We start from the raw sequence: 17,407 nt of genomic DNA on the forward strand, positions 1-17,407 counted from the left end.
ACGATCTTCTCAGTCGTGACTCAATTGTAAATGTGTTTTCTCTTCCTCCTAGATGTGCCGTTTGGGTTGCAAACAGACCCGCAAGTCACAACCATTGTGGGGAACGACGTCCGGCTGACCTGCCGGGCCTCCAAGTACATCTACAGTCACCTGGCCTGGTATCACCCCTCCTCAGAGGTGGCTCTCCGGGACTCGGTGATCAAGAAGACTGACAACTATTCCATTTCTTTGACACTGGTCATCACTAACGTCACGAAGGATCAGAGTGGCCTCTACAAGTGCAGAGCCCAGAACCAGCACAACAGCACCGACACGCTAGAGCAGCACACTCAGCTCCTCGTCAGAGGTAGGTCCTGCCAGCGGAAGATGGCAGCGGGACGTGCTATCGCTCTGCTGCAGGAGCAGAAACGCTGTGCATCTCCTGCTCCCTTTGAAGCCTTTCAAAGCAGAAGGTGCCCAGCATTTCTTAGGGACTGTCCTAATATAGACTTTGTGCTCTGGTTTGGGGTTTTTTTTGTATTACTGTATGTGGATTGACACCTAGCCATACATATTACTCATCCAGCCACTACTGGTTTTGTATAAAGTATCTGCCTTACACATGAAGGCGCCTGCAGCTGCATTTTGTCCTCCTAACTCCACGCTGGGTGTAGATACAGTGTTGACCGAGGAGAAAAGGCATCACCCACCACATTACTAACAGCACAACTCCATCATTTGGGACTGTCACCCCAGGTCTATATGACTTTGGCAGAAGACTCCACCCACTTACAGCTGCCAGGATGATATAGATACCTAAATAGATTTGGACCCAGCAGATGTGATCACAAATGTCACTGGTCAAGCGTATAATCGAGTGACAGGTACCATTTATTCTGGGTAAGTGGGATGCGCTTCGTTGTAATAACAGTATTTTCTTACTTATACCCAACCTCCCAGCTCTTTTCTTTTATTCTCATAAAAATAGTAACACTACAGATCCTGAAGCCTGGTTTCTTTGGCTATGTGAATATAAAGGGCTGGAGAGTTCTTCCGGCAGAAACTCACTTAAAATTAGTGAAGTTTCTTCTGCTTCATAGTGAAGAAAGTGAGCGACTGGCTCTAAGCCTTCTCAGAAGAAGTGCTGCTGGAATGGCTGAATTTACTAGCTATCTTCCAATGATGAAGAAAACCCCAAAGCATAGAAATGGAGTAGAATTGAAACAAACAGCAGCAAGCCAGGGTGCAGAAGACGGAGTCCTTCAGAAGCCGAATTAGACAGTGATTTTCAAATTGGCTTCTCCACTTACATTAATGGCTAATGAGGCACTGAAGGGACGGCTATGCTGCCGTAAGCACTTGTCACTTAGGTAAAAACCAGGCCGTGCAGCGCCGGCTTCATCCTCGTTTAAGTGAACAAGCACATTTCCCATGCAGTCTCCTACGCCGTGCAGCCAACACCACTCTCGCAGTCCCTTCCCCCTCCGTGCAGGCACACACAGGAGGAGACAACGCTCACCCATGCCACAGCTGTGGCTAGCACGGCTCTGATACCTGAGTGGGAGGTGATTTATTTTAAGAAATGGCATGAGCACCTGCCTCTTCCTGGAGTGCGGAGGAAGGGAAAGAATCTTCACCCTGGTATTATGGAGTGCTAGCGGTTTGGCTTGTCCCCGCAGCCGGCACCAGAGCCACCTGTCAGCATCATCTGACATGGAGGCGCTGGGCTTTCTCTGCACTCTGCATTCAGGCAGCTCACTTTTCTCTCCCCTGGCAGATATTTTTACTCATTTAGTCAAATTTCCACCTACACAGACACCTACACATGATGGTTATGGAAAAAACACAGCTAAACTAGGAATACATCCATGGGAGAACTGGAACCTTGATCACATTGTTCTGAGAATTACTGTTATTTGTCTGGCACACGTCAGAGAGGCAATTCTTCCAGAGAACATGCGTGGAAATGCCCCTCCAAACCAGCCCTCCTTCCCCCATACAAACAAAGTCTTTTAAATGCACTAACACCCATCAGCTACTGTCCTTATTGCAGGTTTTACGTATTTTTCATGCTGTGCTTGTGATTTTATTCATTGCTTTCCTGTAACTTTTATAAATGAACGTAAAGTGGAGCTTAACATGCTTTGTAGTAAGTAGATAACTGCACTCATGATAGAAGACACAAAATCCTTAGAACTGTTTCCTCTTTGCCTCCTCCTTTCTTTTTTTGCATTCACTCTGCATTTGCTCTACCCACTCACTGTCCTCTGTTTTCTTCAGAGGATGAGAAACTCAAGGAGGTTCGAGCTGAAGCCAAATCTAAGCTTAGTCAGTTTGAAAATAAGCCAAATGAAATCACCTGCTCCTCCCATAATCATTTGGGGGATTTTTGCTACCACTCATCAACCAAATCTTTGGCACTTCCAGCTCAGAGAAGCCATGCAGCTGGCCAAAGGAGAGAAGATGGCAGAGCTGCAGGATGTGCCTTCTGAAATCTTACTGTGTACCCTTTTCCTTTGTGACTGTAGCAAAGGCAGCACCGTATGTGATACAGAACCTCACGGATCTGGAGGTCAACATCAGCGGCAAGATCATCCTGGAGTGCAAAGTCAGTGGAACGCCAGAACCTCAGATTACGTGGAGGAAGAACGGCTACCCCATTTCAGCAGCATCAGGTGAGCATACTTGCTTCCCAAGCGTGCTGCTGTATTGCACATAACGCAGGATAACGGACTTGCAGGTTCACCACAAACATAGGACCTACAACTCCACAGCTACCGCAAGCGTGGCTGAGTCAGGATGGTGTACACAACCTCAGAAAACACACACACAAATTCAAATATATCAGACCACTGCAGTAGTCTCCAGCTTGGACTTTGAGGTCATAGCTGCCAACCGGTTGCAACCCAATGCGTGCTTATGCAGCTTGCCTTCCGCATGTGGCAGTGCTCGTGCCTGCAGAGTCAGCCAGAGAGTCTGCATGCGTTAGCATAGCATTAATACAACAAGGAGTACAGTGTGCTGCTGTTCAGTCTGCTTGTAGGAAACAACAGTTTGTGTACAAAACCGAGAAAGAGCGCACCTGCTTGTCAGGTGGGTCTGAAAACACAAGCCTGAACTGTCAGGTATCCTTGGGGCCTGATCAGAATATATTGCAGCTAATTATGGGCAGTCACCTCTCAGTCAGGTCCAGGGCACACCATGACATGTTACACATCCTTTCCTTATCTCCCACAACCCAGCAAGGAGAATGTGCTCCCAGCTCAGCTGGTACAGAGCAGTACAGGTACAGTGCTACCATGGGCAGGGAGCATGGGCTCCCTCACCTGAGCCTGGAATTCCTTCTCAGCTCTCTGTCCTGAGATCTCCCATAAATCATGGAGAATCCCATGTCAGTAGCTGGTCCTGTGACTTTAATTTTGCATCTTGGACTAGGTAGGAAACCTAGGATCATCCATAATTCAGATCAGACTTTCTGAGAGAAACTCTTTATAGCTACTGAAATTTTAAAAATAATTCTAGAGGGACAAGCATGTAACTCATCCAGCCAATGGAAACATAAATAAAATATTTGGAAAAAACACCTCAGGGTAAATATTTCAGCACAGTGCATGGCAAGTTATGTGCAGTACTCTTGTTAACAACAACAGGATTCATAGGCAGAACACCCAGAAACTCAAAATGTCCTTCTATTTTGGATTCAAAGCCTGACCTGTTTCCCTATTTCTGCCCCAAACACATCCTTAGTGAAACAGATCAGCTCTCAGTTTTGTGCCACAGATCAGGAAAAATCAAATGTGGAAAATTAATCAGGAAAATTAAATGTAGAAAAGCCTCACATAGGTCACATCTAGGCAACCTCCCTCTTCCCACTCCACCTCTAGCCCCCGGCTGCCTGTGAATCCAGGGCTGCTCCACGCAGTGATTTTTCCAGGGATGTGCATAACCTGATTGCTGTGTTCCACATGTTAGAACTCCCATCACTTCCCACAGCCTCCAAGACATTGGCTTTCTCCAATAATTTCATGGAGTTCCCTTTTTCCCCAGTGTACCTTATTGCTATCAGAAAACCTATCTTCCCATCACTTCACTAACTTCCATAGAAGTTTTCTCAGGCTCTGTCTGCTCATAATAAACTAACAGCCACATTTGCTGTTGGTTAAATGATCCCCGAGCAATTTACACAGGTATTGAGGAGGAAAAAAACATCAGGGAAAGGTTGTTGCGAGACCACAACGAGAAGCATAGTATGAAAATAATTCCTAACAACAGCACGTACCAGGCCTGCATGGATGGGAGCTGAATTTCAGTTCTCTGTCTTCTAAAAGCATTTGTAGGCAGGTAGGTTATTGTGGTAATATTAACCAAAATCCTTTACAACAGGAATTTCCATGGAAAATAATACCCTGGTCATTGAGCGAGTGAAAAAGGATGATGAAGGGCTCTACGAATGCAAGGCATCCAATGACATGGGCCAAGACAGCACATCAGCCTTCATTAAAATACAAGGTGAGTTCCAAGCTAAGGCGAAACGCATATATTGTGTCGGACTGCTGAGAACTATTGTTCAGTCATGGACTTTGGCTACATTTAAAATTTGGTTGTTCATTTAACCTACAGGTTCTGAGGAGAAATCCAACATTGAAGTTATCATTTTGGTCTGCACTGGTCTAGCCGCTACCCTCTTCTGGCTTCTTCTGACCCTATTCATTCGGAAACTGAGAAAAGTAAGAGAGCTTCCATACTGCACAAAGGGGCTGGGACTGGGCCCAGTTTATGCGCAGCATCAGAGTTTAGGGCCGAATGTTTGGGACAGATGGTAGAAAAACTGTGGGAAATGTTCCTATAAAATTTCAGTCCAAGATTTCTGCTGGTAGTCCTTTGACTTCTCAAGAGATCACTTGCACTTGGGAGATTTCTGCCCACTTCCACGGTACCATAAATTCAGGCTCTTCCCACTTTACGAGTTAAACTGGCTTGCAAGATTAGGAAACCGAAAAAAATCCTAAATCCCCAAAAATGAGGGCTTGATTTCAGCACTTGTCCAAAAAGATTTCTCTGAAACGCAGGTGTTAAAGGGGGCCCTGTTTTAAGAAAGATCCTAGGATGTTTGCTCTAGAAATGAGCTCAAACCGCACAGCTTATTTTGTCTCCAAGTCTTGCTGTTCTTTCATCTCCCTTTTGTGACTCAGAAAAGTAAAGTTTCAGTAAAGTTCCAAGGAATTTAGGTCTGTTTTTCCTAAAACAAACAGCAAACAGAAAGGCAGCCACAGCTCTCTGCTCTGAAGCTCACCAAACTACAGTTCCAGTGCTGATCCCTAATACTTGAGTAAAATTTCCCCTCCTATTGCAAATACATCCTATTGCAACAACAGCAATTAAATTATCCTTGACCACAGTTTAACAGAGTTGTGGACACCAGTGAGTTTCCTATTACATTTTACACCCATGCAAGTCTGCTCACAGGACCCACCAAATCACAGTTTCTCACTGAGCAGCGGTAGAAGTAGCAATTCTCACGAGCTTTCAATTTTAAATTGTAACAAGTGTGGAGAATCAAGCCTGCAAACAAAACACTACAAAAATGCCAAAATGCTCCGTAGTGCACCAGGAAGAGCAACTCGTGGAGTTCCCACAGAAAAGCACTGATTTCCTTTAACAGATACAGGTAGAAGACAGTGATAGATTTTGTGTCCTTGGAGTGTTTACCAACATTAATCAGTGACTCTTCCCAACAGCCATGAGTGGCAGGCATGCATAAACATTTATTTCCCAGATATAAAAAAAAAAGAGAGGCAGGAAGCTGAAGTGATGCATTCATGGTTCAGAATAAATTTCAGAGCTAAGTCTGGAATTCAGGGAACTCCCCAGCCAGCACTCAGTCTTGCAGATGACAGCTCTCCCATTAGAATTGCAGGGTAAATACTGTGAATAATTTCTCCACACCCTGTTTTTAGCCTGATGCCACAGATATTAAAACAGGATACCTGTCAATTATAATGGATCCAGAGGAAATGCCTCTTGACGAGCAGTGTGACCGTCTTCCCTATGACAGCAGTAAATGGGAGTTCCCAAGAGACAGACTGCGGCTGGGTGAGTGGTTTGGGTATTACTACTGTAAAGAATGATGATTTCTAACGCTCCTCAATTTCTGTGGATCTGTTGTATAACCCAAGAAGCAGCCTATCATTTAGTGCCAGCGTACTACCATCCTTGGGGAGAATTGGCAGTGAGTCACAGCATTCAGGACCATCCTTAACGGGGGGTGAAACAAGGGATTTGGTAAGAAAAGCAAAGATGCTGTCTCTCTCAAAATAGCTACCACCTCTTTTTCTTTCTTGGCGAAGCGAAGCCAAACTCTTGACGGGGAAGAAAGGTACCTCCAGGTACTGTCCCTGCCAAAAGTATGGTTTCATACCCATAGAGAAAAAGGGAAAGAGAAGTCACTCTGAAAGGTGACAGTCTTTCAGCGAATTTTATTTTGAAGAAATCTATCAATTCATCAAATTATCAATTCCTTATCAATCATTTAAAGTTGCCTTTGAGTTGTAAAGAGCTATATGAAAAAACAAACCAAATTTCATTCAACAGCCCAGCTCACTGGATGATGAAGCAAGAAGATGTAAAAAGCAGGTTGTGTTTGTATAGAGGAACAGTAACATCTGTGCGCAATGATGAGTGCAGGGAATATATCTGTATTTGTGTGTGCTCTTGGCGCTTTAGCTGGAAAACATGGAAGAAGGAGGAAGACATGCAAAAATAACAAAAAATGAGATGATGGCGGGACACGGGGTCAAACTAGCAGAACCAACCAGACAGACCATGATGCCCAGTGTACTCTGCTGCATTGCGGGTCAGAGCCCTCAGAGGACACTAGGTAATACAGGCATGAAAATTCAAATGACAGGGAAAATAAAGAAAGATTATCAACTTAAATTCCATTTAGTATAGCTTTTACATCAAAGAAATGTCAATAACTGAAGGGTTAAAGGGTTCTGACTGCCTGAGTGCCACAGCTGACTATCGCCATGACTGTGATTCGCGAGAGATCGGGGTTCCACAATTCTATGTTTAACCCAAACTCTGACTTTCCTGAGGTTCAGGACAACTATACATAATGTTTTTACCCTTAAGCCATATATATGTATTCAGCCTTGCCTTCAGCTGAATGCAGATTGATTTATTCTACTCTGTTCTGTCACGCACTGTATTGCATTGAAGTCATATGGATATAAATCATACCGTTTATATCCATATACTGCAAATATGTGATACAGGCTCCTATTGACTATCGGTCTACGTCTACGTTGTGCCTGGGCGCTGGAGTCTTGTATTTCTTGCATAGCTGAGAATGCATGTTGCCCTCTTATCTGATGCAGACTGTCGTAAGTACCCTTTGGCTCATTCTTGACTCTTGCTTCTCTAGGTAAAACACTGGGTCATGGTGCTTTTGGGAAGGTGGTGGAGGCGTCTGCTTTTGGCATTGATAAATCTTCAACCTGCAAAACAGTTGCCGTAAAAATGCTTAAAGGTACATATCCCTCTGAGATTCTCACAAGACTCCTCAGGGAACCTGTGGGCAATGAGGTTTCCAGTTCTCAGCTCCAAACCAGTCCCAAGTTCATTGTGTTCAGAAGGGAGTGGGTTTGTCATATGGGAGCAATTAGTCATTATACAGTGGATGCTAACGTGTAGGAAATGACAAGCGGGCTCCATGCTGAGCTGCTGATTAAGTCTTGTATTCCTAGAGGAGGAAAACAGCAGCTTCCAGGTCTGCGGGGTTAGGAGGGAAACAGATTACAGAATGTAATTACATTAGATAGTCTGAAATTGGATCTAAGCCTTCGATCACGGCCCTTCCAGATGTAGAACAGTTCAAGGGGTTGAAAAAAAAAAGCAATGCCAAGGGAGTGAATTAGAGACAACTTGCTTGCAATTATTGAAATTAAGGAAGGCTTTTACCATTCAGTGGTGGGGAACTTGGAGACTCTTCTTTCATATTATATTTACATACAAAGCCTCTGCAGACAGCTTATGAATAAATGCATCAGCCAGTACGTTGACTACTTGGGTTGGAGGTTTTCAACTTTCACTTAAGATTGTTTCAAAGGTACAGTCGATGCTCACTGGATGCCTTTTCATAGCCCACGTTGCTCTGCAGTGCTGCTGCATGACAGTATTAACCCCTGCAATGCCATGATTCAGGAACTTCTATCACTGTATTTGGCTTCTGTTGCTAGCTGCCTCTCCCGATGCTCTGCTACTTCCCATCTCTCTGAAATTTCAGAAACATCAGTTCATCACCTGTCTGGACCTGCTCCGAATCTGGTCTCCCTTCTCTGCATTACTCAGCAGATCTTCAGATCATCGTCTCTCCTGCCGTTATTTCTTCTGTTCCATGTCCATCTCCAGATCCCTGAAATATCCTAGAAGCCCCTGATCCAGACACACTCCCTTCTCCATCCAAAACTGACTGCCCTGGATAGCTCTGGGTTTTCACTCACTTCCACACTGTGCTATTTGACAGTTCCTCCACCATTTTTCACCTTCCTTCCCCAGTGGAGGCAGCAGCCTCCTGCTCTAACCTGTCCCTCCCCAACTAACATGCCCATAATTCATCACTTTCCTGAATAAAGCAGATTCTCTAATGTGAGTCAATCCATTCAGGAAAAAAAAAGGCTCTGGAGATGTCTGCGTTACTGTAATTCTAGCATTATCTGTCATTTCCATGAAGCAGGCTGGTATCAGTTCTGGGTTGAAGGCTAAAACTTAATGTGCAAGATTATCTGAAACACTTCTGAGGCTGTTCTGTTTAGATTTTCCCAGGCATGCCTTCCAGCTCATGCCAGGATAAATCAGGAGTAATGCCACCCATGTACACACCCATCTACAAATACTGTTGACTGAAGAAATCTTGGGCTTGGAATAGCTCCTTCTTTATGACACAATTTGGTGAAAGATTTGTTTATGGAGGATTCTAGAAGCAGATAAACAGGTTACATTTGTCACACCAAATGCTCTGTTACATAACTGTTTCTTCGTATTTAAATCTCACGTGACGCAAAGGCAAAACCAGAGGAAACAGGACACAGCCCCTTTAGTTAAAATACATCATGAAAGTTTTGGAAAGAAGGCAGAGGAAACAAGCCAGGATCTGAAAAATGTTCTGGTCGGAGAGTCCTTCCTTAGCTTTGGCAGCAAAAGAGAATGAAACTACAGTACCACTGGCTAGCCAGTGCTTCATCAAGTGTCAAGTTCATGGTTCACACACAAATACGGCCCCCTCCGCTTTGCTGGAGAATGTATTTCTTGGGTCGATGAGATCTCACAGGGCTGAGATTTAGTAATGCTGTACATTCTCCAGCACATTTTGGCACCCAACTTACAGATGTGTTGGATTCCTCCATCGCCTGCAGTGGAGAGTTGCTCAGTACTGTGGAAAAATATATTCTGAGGTATTGTAAAGAAGTACTGCTAAACTGCACATCACCATTACAGATGGAGCTATTGCTGCTTGGAGTGGTTGGATTTTCCTCGGCTAAGCTTGCAAAATTCAGTCCTTGCAAAGGCTCTCTGGTATGTGATCTGGGGGGAGGGTTCTCCTACAGGACAGTAACCCTCCATAACCCATGCTAGGGAAAGGAAGAGTCACCCAAAAGATAAAGTGTTATTCCACTTCATAAAGGTCAACAGACAATGAAACGGATGAATTATTATCTGTTTAAGAGACTGAAAAGCAAAGATACTGCAAGTAACCTGGGTGGGTTTTGTTTCCAAGTGTAAACAGGATCTTGCTGTGTCCTGTTCAAAACATCCTGTTGTGTAAAGATGATTTTTTTCCTGTTTATCTTAAGCAGAATGTGCAACTACTAATGAATGCAAGGCTTTAATGTCTGAACTGAAGATCCTCATCCATATAGGACATCATCTGAATGTAGTCAACCTGCTGGGAGCCTGCACCAAAGCTGGAGGTGAGAAGTCCTCAGTAAATAAGGAGCAAAGAAGAAACACTTTTCAGATACAACGGTGTTTGGATGTGTCTGTGGTGGAGTCCAGGTCTCATGCACATGCAGTTAATGCAAGCACAAACATTTCTACCTCTCTGCTCATAGGAGAGCTTCTGCTACTGCAGAATACGGCCACATCTCATCAATGGTTTCTGAACGTCTTCTCCCAGCCAGTGGTGTCACTTCTCTATTTTCTTTTTCTCTGTCCTTTGTAAGCTTGTTTACAAAAGGGATTATGCACCGAAGGGAGGCAGGATTGCAAGGAGGTGCCCAATTCCTCCACACAGGCACTACTGATCATTTCAAAGGTTCTTCACCCTCTTCTTCCCTGCCTTATCAGGACGATGCACCAGGCTGAGCACTTAGCTACTTGAGGCCTTCTCCTTTCCCGAGCACTTTGCTCTTGCCAGGCAAATGCAGGCACTTTTTGTGTAGTATACAGGAAGCCTTGAGGCAGCCCAAAGCTGAATAGGGCAACAGCATGGACTTCCAGGGGACTGAGCTGACACAACTGGCTGTACATCATACAAAGAATCTGTTGCAAAGTGCAGAGTTAAACAAAGGACTCCATAAATCTTAGACCTTTGTCACTAAAACATCCCTTCCCATACTGCCATACAAAGCATCCCTGTCTGTTACTATACTGTGCTTTAACTTCAGGGTAACAACTCTCAAAGATGCCTCTTTAATGCTTACAATGAACCTTCAAAACAAGCCCCAAAGGACAGATTTAGGAGAGCTGAGGACAAAAAAAAACAGAGTAAAATAAATGAAGGGGAAAGAGCGAGAGAGATGGTGCACACATCTGTTGTCATCCGAGACTCTGAAGCTGTCATCTTCCCAAAGAACATGTAGTTGTCCAGTCACGGGGGAAAAAAGAAAACTTCAGTGAGGTAGATCTGGTAGGATGCCAGGAAAGAAATCTTCCCTACAGCAAGATACTCCCAGTTCCTCAAGGAGCAGTCAGGAACCAGCAACCAACAGGAACTGCTGCAACCTGGGAGCCCCGAACAGGGAACTTGCAGGAATTGTAGCACTGCAGACCCCAAAAGCTTGTATGGGAGGTTGTCAGCTTTAGTTTTAAGGTTCAGATGCGTAAGCAAGTAGCCTTTGCTTGGGACTGCGAGTACAGGGGAAGTAACGTTATGAATGCTGGTGACTCTCCTCTTCTGTTAGGTTAATGGTTGGACTGGATGATCATGAAGGTCTTTTCCAACCTAAACGATTCTATGATTCTATGATTCCGTCAAGTCAATGAGGTGGCTTAATACAAACAGGTGCCTAAAACATGGCAGCACTACTAAGAGGTCAGTAGTTTTTAACCAAAGCACTAATCCAGCCACAGAGTTCTACTTGCATAGTAAAACACATCTCAGTAACTGATCAAATACTGTGGTGGTCCAGTCTCTGAGGAACTTTTCCTCCTGGGAGTCCCTCAGTTCCCCGTTCTCCAGCCTGCTCCATCCTGATTGCCCTCCTGGGTGAAGAGGGAACCCTCGCTCCCCGCTGCTAGCTGCCCAGGAAAACCGCTGGTTCCTCTGGGGAGCAGCGGACGGAGCAGAGCGGCGCAGCACGGCCTCGCAGGGCACTGAGGTGCCTCTAGGCAGGCGCCGGGTTCTTTACCTTTGAGCAATGCAACTGCAGACTAAAGAAAAATAGCCTTGAGCTCTCAAGACAGACACTGGGATAGGAGTTACTATTAAAATGCCATTGCAGAATACAGTGCTTTCTCCTTCCTTGTTAGGTTTTACGTAACCGTGTAACGGTATTCCTGATGAAGACTGATATTAAGTATGCACGTATATTATTTTAACATTATAACAAATAACAAATTTTAACACCTTGGCTGAGTGTCTGATCTTAAGCAGTTAGAACTAATGCACAGTATATGCTTTACAATCAGGAAATCTAGGTAGCATTTCAAAAACATGAATAAATCACTAACTGGAGCTTTAAAGCTATACTGGAATCTGCATTTCCCCAGGGCATCCATGAGGGACGTTTGACTTTAGGTTCTTCAAAACAGTGTCCCACAGAGATCCCTTGTGCACTGCCAGATCCCAGCACTGCTGCCTTTAAGCCCAAGCGAGCAGTGTTGTGTGGTCAGCAGTAGAACCGCCATCAGCTCTGATTTTGGGCCGGTTATGCTTTTGCAGTCACTGGTACAGCGCACTCGGGTGCTGAATACGGTACAGCTGTAGTCAATAGGAACTGGAAGTCTTGAACAGACCTGAAAAGCCCAAAGATACGTATTCAATCTAGCAGTGCTATAGGACTTGTGCAAATAAAAAGCCTGGCAGAAACACGCAATGTTATTATCGGCAAGCTATTGGTTATTATTGCTAGAATTCCCCATCTCCCTTTTAATGGGACGATCCACTTCCAAAGGGTGCTCCTCACCCAATCTCAGACAGGATGCAGCAACCAGAATCTCTAAGGCCCACTCTTCCCTCCTCGACCCCTCCGCTCTCCCTTACAGCCCTGCGCTCAGCCGTTCCAGTCAATATTGCACGCATCAGACTGGACCAAGGGGGAAGACTGCAGTACAAGCCTGTATGTGCATTTCTGATACGGCCAGACAGAAGTGCTGCTTAGAGCTGCCTCCTTCCTGAATGGCCAAGTGCAGCTCCCAGCACTTTTCCTTTGAAGTGCAAACTCCTAAGTCTGAACTACGGACCTTCCAGATAGAAAAAGGTTTCTGGACATGAAAGTCTGGTTGCTTAGGAATGATAATAATACACGTTTATATGCATTCTAGCCCCACGATTTCACCTTATCTCACATTTGATGATTACACAAAGCAGTGATTATGCTAAAGGTAGAGAATGTAGCTCTTCCCTTTCCTAATAGCTCACACTGAAACATAAAAGCATTTTCGAGCAGATCTTAAAAATACGCATAATTGTAAAAAAGCAGAAATTGCACTGAACTCCGCAGCAGTTTGCACAGAAATAAGAAAGGAAGAAATTGATAGGACTTTCCAGGCTTTCAAAAACTGCAGACTAAGTATTTTCGCAACTTTTGATTTAGATCTGCCTATGATCCTGCATGCTTTTATTGCCTCTGGGGGCATCAGCTCCACCCAAAACAAACAACTGTGATGGCAGCAGAGAAAAATGAAGGCTGCTCCGTGCTATGGATCTATGTATGGAGTAAACCAATCTTAATAGCACATGGGATTGTATATTCTTATTTATCATTCTGATTTCTCCTTTGTTTATAAATAAGGAATCAATAGCAACTGTTACAATATAACGGAGGAAACTAAGAATCAGCACTGTATTCCCTCCTCTCCATACCCACTACCGATAGCGTGCTTCCAGTGTCACTTCTCTGTTTCCTAATTTCCTCACCTGTATAATAGGAATGCCAGCTTTTACTTATTTTGAAAAGGATTTGTGAGGATAAGTTAGTATTAAGTGCTTTGCAGTGCTTCAAAACTCATTTGACTTTCACTGTCTTTTTAGGTCCTTTAATGGTCATAGTAGAATATTGCAAATATGGAAATCTGTCCAACTATCTAAGAGGAAAACGAGGAGATTTCATTGCATACAAGGTAAAAAAATGGCAAGCTTCTCATAGTCACAAGGCAGAGAATTAACAACCACTGACCACAAGTTGGATTGTTTTCTGCATTGGCACTGAGACAGTTTGGTATTTATATAGGCACTTTATTTTCTCACCACATTTCAATTTGTATGAGCAAGAAAAGGAAACTTTTTCCCCCTGTAGGATCTTGCTTCCATCCTCTGCTTTTCTAGCACCTACTAAAGAATGCGTTGCAAATACCCAAGCGCTCTAGTGCATTTGAGAGCAAGAGGGAATTACTCGTGAGATACTACCCAGCACAAGGAGGGCAACAAAGTAGTAGTGAAAAAGCGGTGTTAACTGAACTAGAAGGTGAACCCTCCCAAAATACAAGCCCAGTTTGGGGATTTTTGTTTCTAGGCCCTCTCCCCCTGGCTACCAAAAGCAGCTCACCCTTCCAACATCTGCTCATTCCCATCGTCGGTGTTCTCCCTTCCCCTGTGCCAACCTAGAACTCCGTGCTGTATGCAGCGAACCGGATCACGAACATGAGCTGCGTTAAAACTAACCAAATGGGTTTGGTTTCCAAGCGGTTGGCTGCATCCACACAAATGTTTGTGCTAGCACAAATTGGGCTAGGACAGGGGGGAAGACACTGGAGGCCAGAAATCAGTGAGGATGAGACTACGTCCTCATTGTGAAAAGACAGCATCGCAAGGGCTCTCTCATCTAAGCCCTGCCAGAAACTGGAGCCTCCCCAAGATTATTTTCCCAGATGATTCTATTATTATTATTATACCTATTGTGTACAGGCATAAAAGTACATAAGGTACTTTGCGCAAGAGAAGATTTTCCCGGTACAGTCACGCAAAATTTCTTTTCTCACCCTTGTTTTCATGAATTGCAGACTGGTTATGTCTCACTCCTCAGGAGAGGGTGAGGCAGATGCGTTTCAGTGCACATCATGCACATACCTTGAACTGTGATTTTTAGCATGGTTTCCTAAGAAAGCAAGAGGTACAGAATTACAATATCTCTCTGCTCATCTATCAGTCTCACCTGGCCAGCTTCCACCTAACTTTTATGGTGGAATATTGCTATCAGTAAAATGGGAGGTTCTGTATTAATAAATAGGAAACCAGGCTTCATCAGTTCTGCTATTCAGGGAACATCATGTTCAAACATGTTTTGAGCTCGTCTCCAGAGGACACTTTCTCCATACGCCATTCTTTTACCTATTTTGAATGCCGAGGTATATGCATCATCCAAAGCTAAAAATCAGTTTTCTATCGTTTCTAGTCCCAGGAAAACTCTGACCAAGCAGAGAAAAGTCTGGATGAGTCCAACAGTGATTTGACCGAACTGATCAAGAGGCGCCTTGAGAGCGTAGCCAGCACAGGAAGCTCTGCCAGCTCAGGATTTATTGAAGATAAGAGTTATAGTGATTCCGAAGATGATGAAGAAGGTAAAAGAAACCTACCTAATCCCAGATCTTTTATTGTAAAGATTTCTGTTACTTAGTTAGTGCCACACACGCTGTCACACACTTTACAAGCCCTTACACAGCTTGACTTGTTCCCAAAATCGCAAATTCTTTCTCTTGCCTGTGCGTCACTCCAACTTTCTCACAAAGAGATATGCAATAACGTACGCACATAAAAGCTGCTCCTGTTGTGTAAGAGGAGTAATAGCAATATTTTACAGTAAGATTTGTGGGGCCAGTCTGTCCCCAGTCTTGTCGCTCACTCGCTACAAATAGCTTCCCTCACTTTTATCCCCAGATGTTGTGTTCCCGATAGCTAAATGACATGATTAATGTTGGATGGAACTTTTTTAATCATGTGATCTTCTGCCTCTAGGTCAGTGGTTCCTAAACCAGAGTTGTAATCCTAGTAGAGAACTCATGTACCAATTACTCAGATGCAGGGCTGGGGTCATCAGCATGCAAGTGGCACCACTGCCAAAAAAAGTTTGTAGCTGTTGCTTTAGTGTTTTGTTGTGTCTCTGATCTCTCCTAGATGCTGAGGATCTCTACAAGCGGCCCCTGACTTTGGAGGATCTGATTTGCTACAGCTTCCAAGTGGCAAAAGGCATGGAGTTTCTCGCCTCCCGAAAAGTGAGCTCATTAAAACGTGATGGCTGAACTTCTTTCACAGACTCATGAGTATCTGATATGAGAAACCCAAATACACTTTTGAGCCTTGCTCTTATATTAAAGTGTTGGAGATTACGTTAGCTCTAGTGGTTAAGTAATAAGTAGCACTGAAGGAGCCGTGAAGGCATATCCATCATGTTCTTGGCTACAAGGACTGGCATCTGTAACATGAGAGTTTAGATAGAAGGAGTGAATATGGATTGTAAGACAATTTGCAGAACTGTCTCATAAATAAATGCAGAAAAGATCCTTCTAGTATGGTCAACAAAAGTACTACTGAAAGCTGAAGAGGGAGTATACAGCTATTTATTAAGCTTGTCAGTAATGTTGGAGACTATCAGCAAAGTTAGCACCTCTTTTTGATACAAAAAAAAAAAAAGTATGTTTGTAGCCTGTGGATCGCCTGTTTTTCAAGTAAATCAAATATAATACACATGCCAAAGTATGCACAAAACCGAGAGCTTGCACTTGCCACACAGCTACCAGGGTAGCACATGCAGAAATCACGAGCACAGTAATTGCCTATGTGCAGTTACCCCAGTCTCACACATGCTCATGGGACTGCGTTTGCAAATGTAGCCGCAGCTCCTTTTTGACCTCTCCCAAATTTGCTGCAGAACAACTGCCTGGAAAATGGCACTCCCTTTGTCTCACCCTAACTGTGAAAGCTATTTCATGTAGAAAAATCAGAAAACTAACTGTAATACTGGGCTTGTTCCCCAAGTTATTTTCTCTTTTGCATATGACAGTATATTTCCAGCAGATTCCCATACATGTTTCCCCTCTCTAACCTGCTCACAACAAAAGCTGATTTATCTTTCCATCTCCAAAGAAGGTCTTGTGCTTTCAACTCTAGCAGTGGCTCGTTGTCCAGGCAGACCCTCTGATCTTGCTTGTCCTCACTTCTTCACAGTGCATTCATCGGGATTTGGCAGCAAGGAACATCCTTCTTTCAGAGAACAACGTGGTTAAGATCTGTGACTTTGGACTAGCCAGGGATATTTATAAAGACCCTGATTATGTACGGAAAGGAGATGTAAGTGGAAGAAACTTGAAATGCTAATTCAAGTTTTTATTCCCCTAGGGCTTGGGCAGATTAGTAACAACAGTTCTGGCAACACATTGTTGTGTCTTTTGCATCCTTAGGCAAGACTTCCACTCAAATGGATGGCTCCAGAAGCTATTTTCGACAAAATTTACACAACACAGAGTGACGTATGGTCTTTTGGAGTGCTGCTATGGGAAATATTTTCTCTAGGTAAGAATGGTTTAAAACTTTTTTCCCCCCTAATTTATGGCTCTATTGCTATGAGAAGCTTTAAACAAAAGATGATACCGTGGTGCCATGTTTCTATTTCAGTTAATACAATTGCACAGTGCAGATCAGGTGTAAAATAAAGTCACCAGACTGAAATCAATGAGATCGCCACCTGGCAAAGTACATGAAAGCAGTGAATACTGGAGGGAGGGGCGGGTGGGACATGAAACAAAATCCCAAACTCTGGACCTAACATTTGTAATAATTAAAACCAACCGAGCACAGAGATAATGCAAGCCTCTGCTGCTCAGGAGTGAAATATTTCTTTGAGAGAATGAAGAAGTTTCCCCATCAAACCATATTTTCCCCTAAGCAGCCTGCTTCAGGAAACCGCACAGCTCAAAGGTTGCGGCGGATTACGCTGCTGTTGACATAATGGTCTGATGTTGCTAGTGGCAGCCCATGGAACACAAGGGAGTT

General features: G+C 43.9%; 1 protein-coding gene across 1 annotated transcript in view; it reads left to right on the top strand.

Annotated features, from left to right (window-relative positions):
- The window catches only part of LOC104027334 (vascular endothelial growth factor receptor kdr-like), a 127,423-nt gene that overhangs the window by 88,612 nt on the left and 21,404 nt on the right, over nucleotides 1-17,407 (top strand). Inside the window, exons 14-25 of the mRNA XM_075720773.1 lie at nucleotides 53-346; nucleotides 2,508-2,654; nucleotides 4,363-4,488; nucleotides 4,600-4,706; nucleotides 5,937-6,072; nucleotides 7,406-7,510; nucleotides 9,834-9,950; nucleotides 13,454-13,542; nucleotides 14,814-14,979; nucleotides 15,533-15,630; nucleotides 16,583-16,705; nucleotides 16,816-16,927. Of these exons, the coding sequence (XP_075576888.1) occupies nucleotides 53-346; nucleotides 2,508-2,654; nucleotides 4,363-4,488; nucleotides 4,600-4,706; nucleotides 5,937-6,072; nucleotides 7,406-7,510; nucleotides 9,834-9,950; nucleotides 13,454-13,542; nucleotides 14,814-14,979; nucleotides 15,533-15,630; nucleotides 16,583-16,705; nucleotides 16,816-16,927 (1,620 nt within the window). The remainder of the gene's footprint in view (nucleotides 1-52; nucleotides 347-2,507; nucleotides 2,655-4,362; nucleotides 4,489-4,599; nucleotides 4,707-5,936; nucleotides 6,073-7,405; nucleotides 7,511-9,833; nucleotides 9,951-13,453; nucleotides 13,543-14,813; nucleotides 14,980-15,532; nucleotides 15,631-16,582; nucleotides 16,706-16,815; nucleotides 16,928-17,407) is intronic.

This window comes from Pelecanus crispus, chromosome 13 (genome assembly GCF_030463565.1).
Source record: "Pelecanus crispus isolate bPelCri1 chromosome 13, bPelCri1.pri, whole genome shotgun sequence".
In the NCBI taxonomy this organism is placed as follows: Eukaryota; Metazoa; Chordata; class Aves; order Pelecaniformes; family Pelecanidae; genus Pelecanus; species Pelecanus crispus.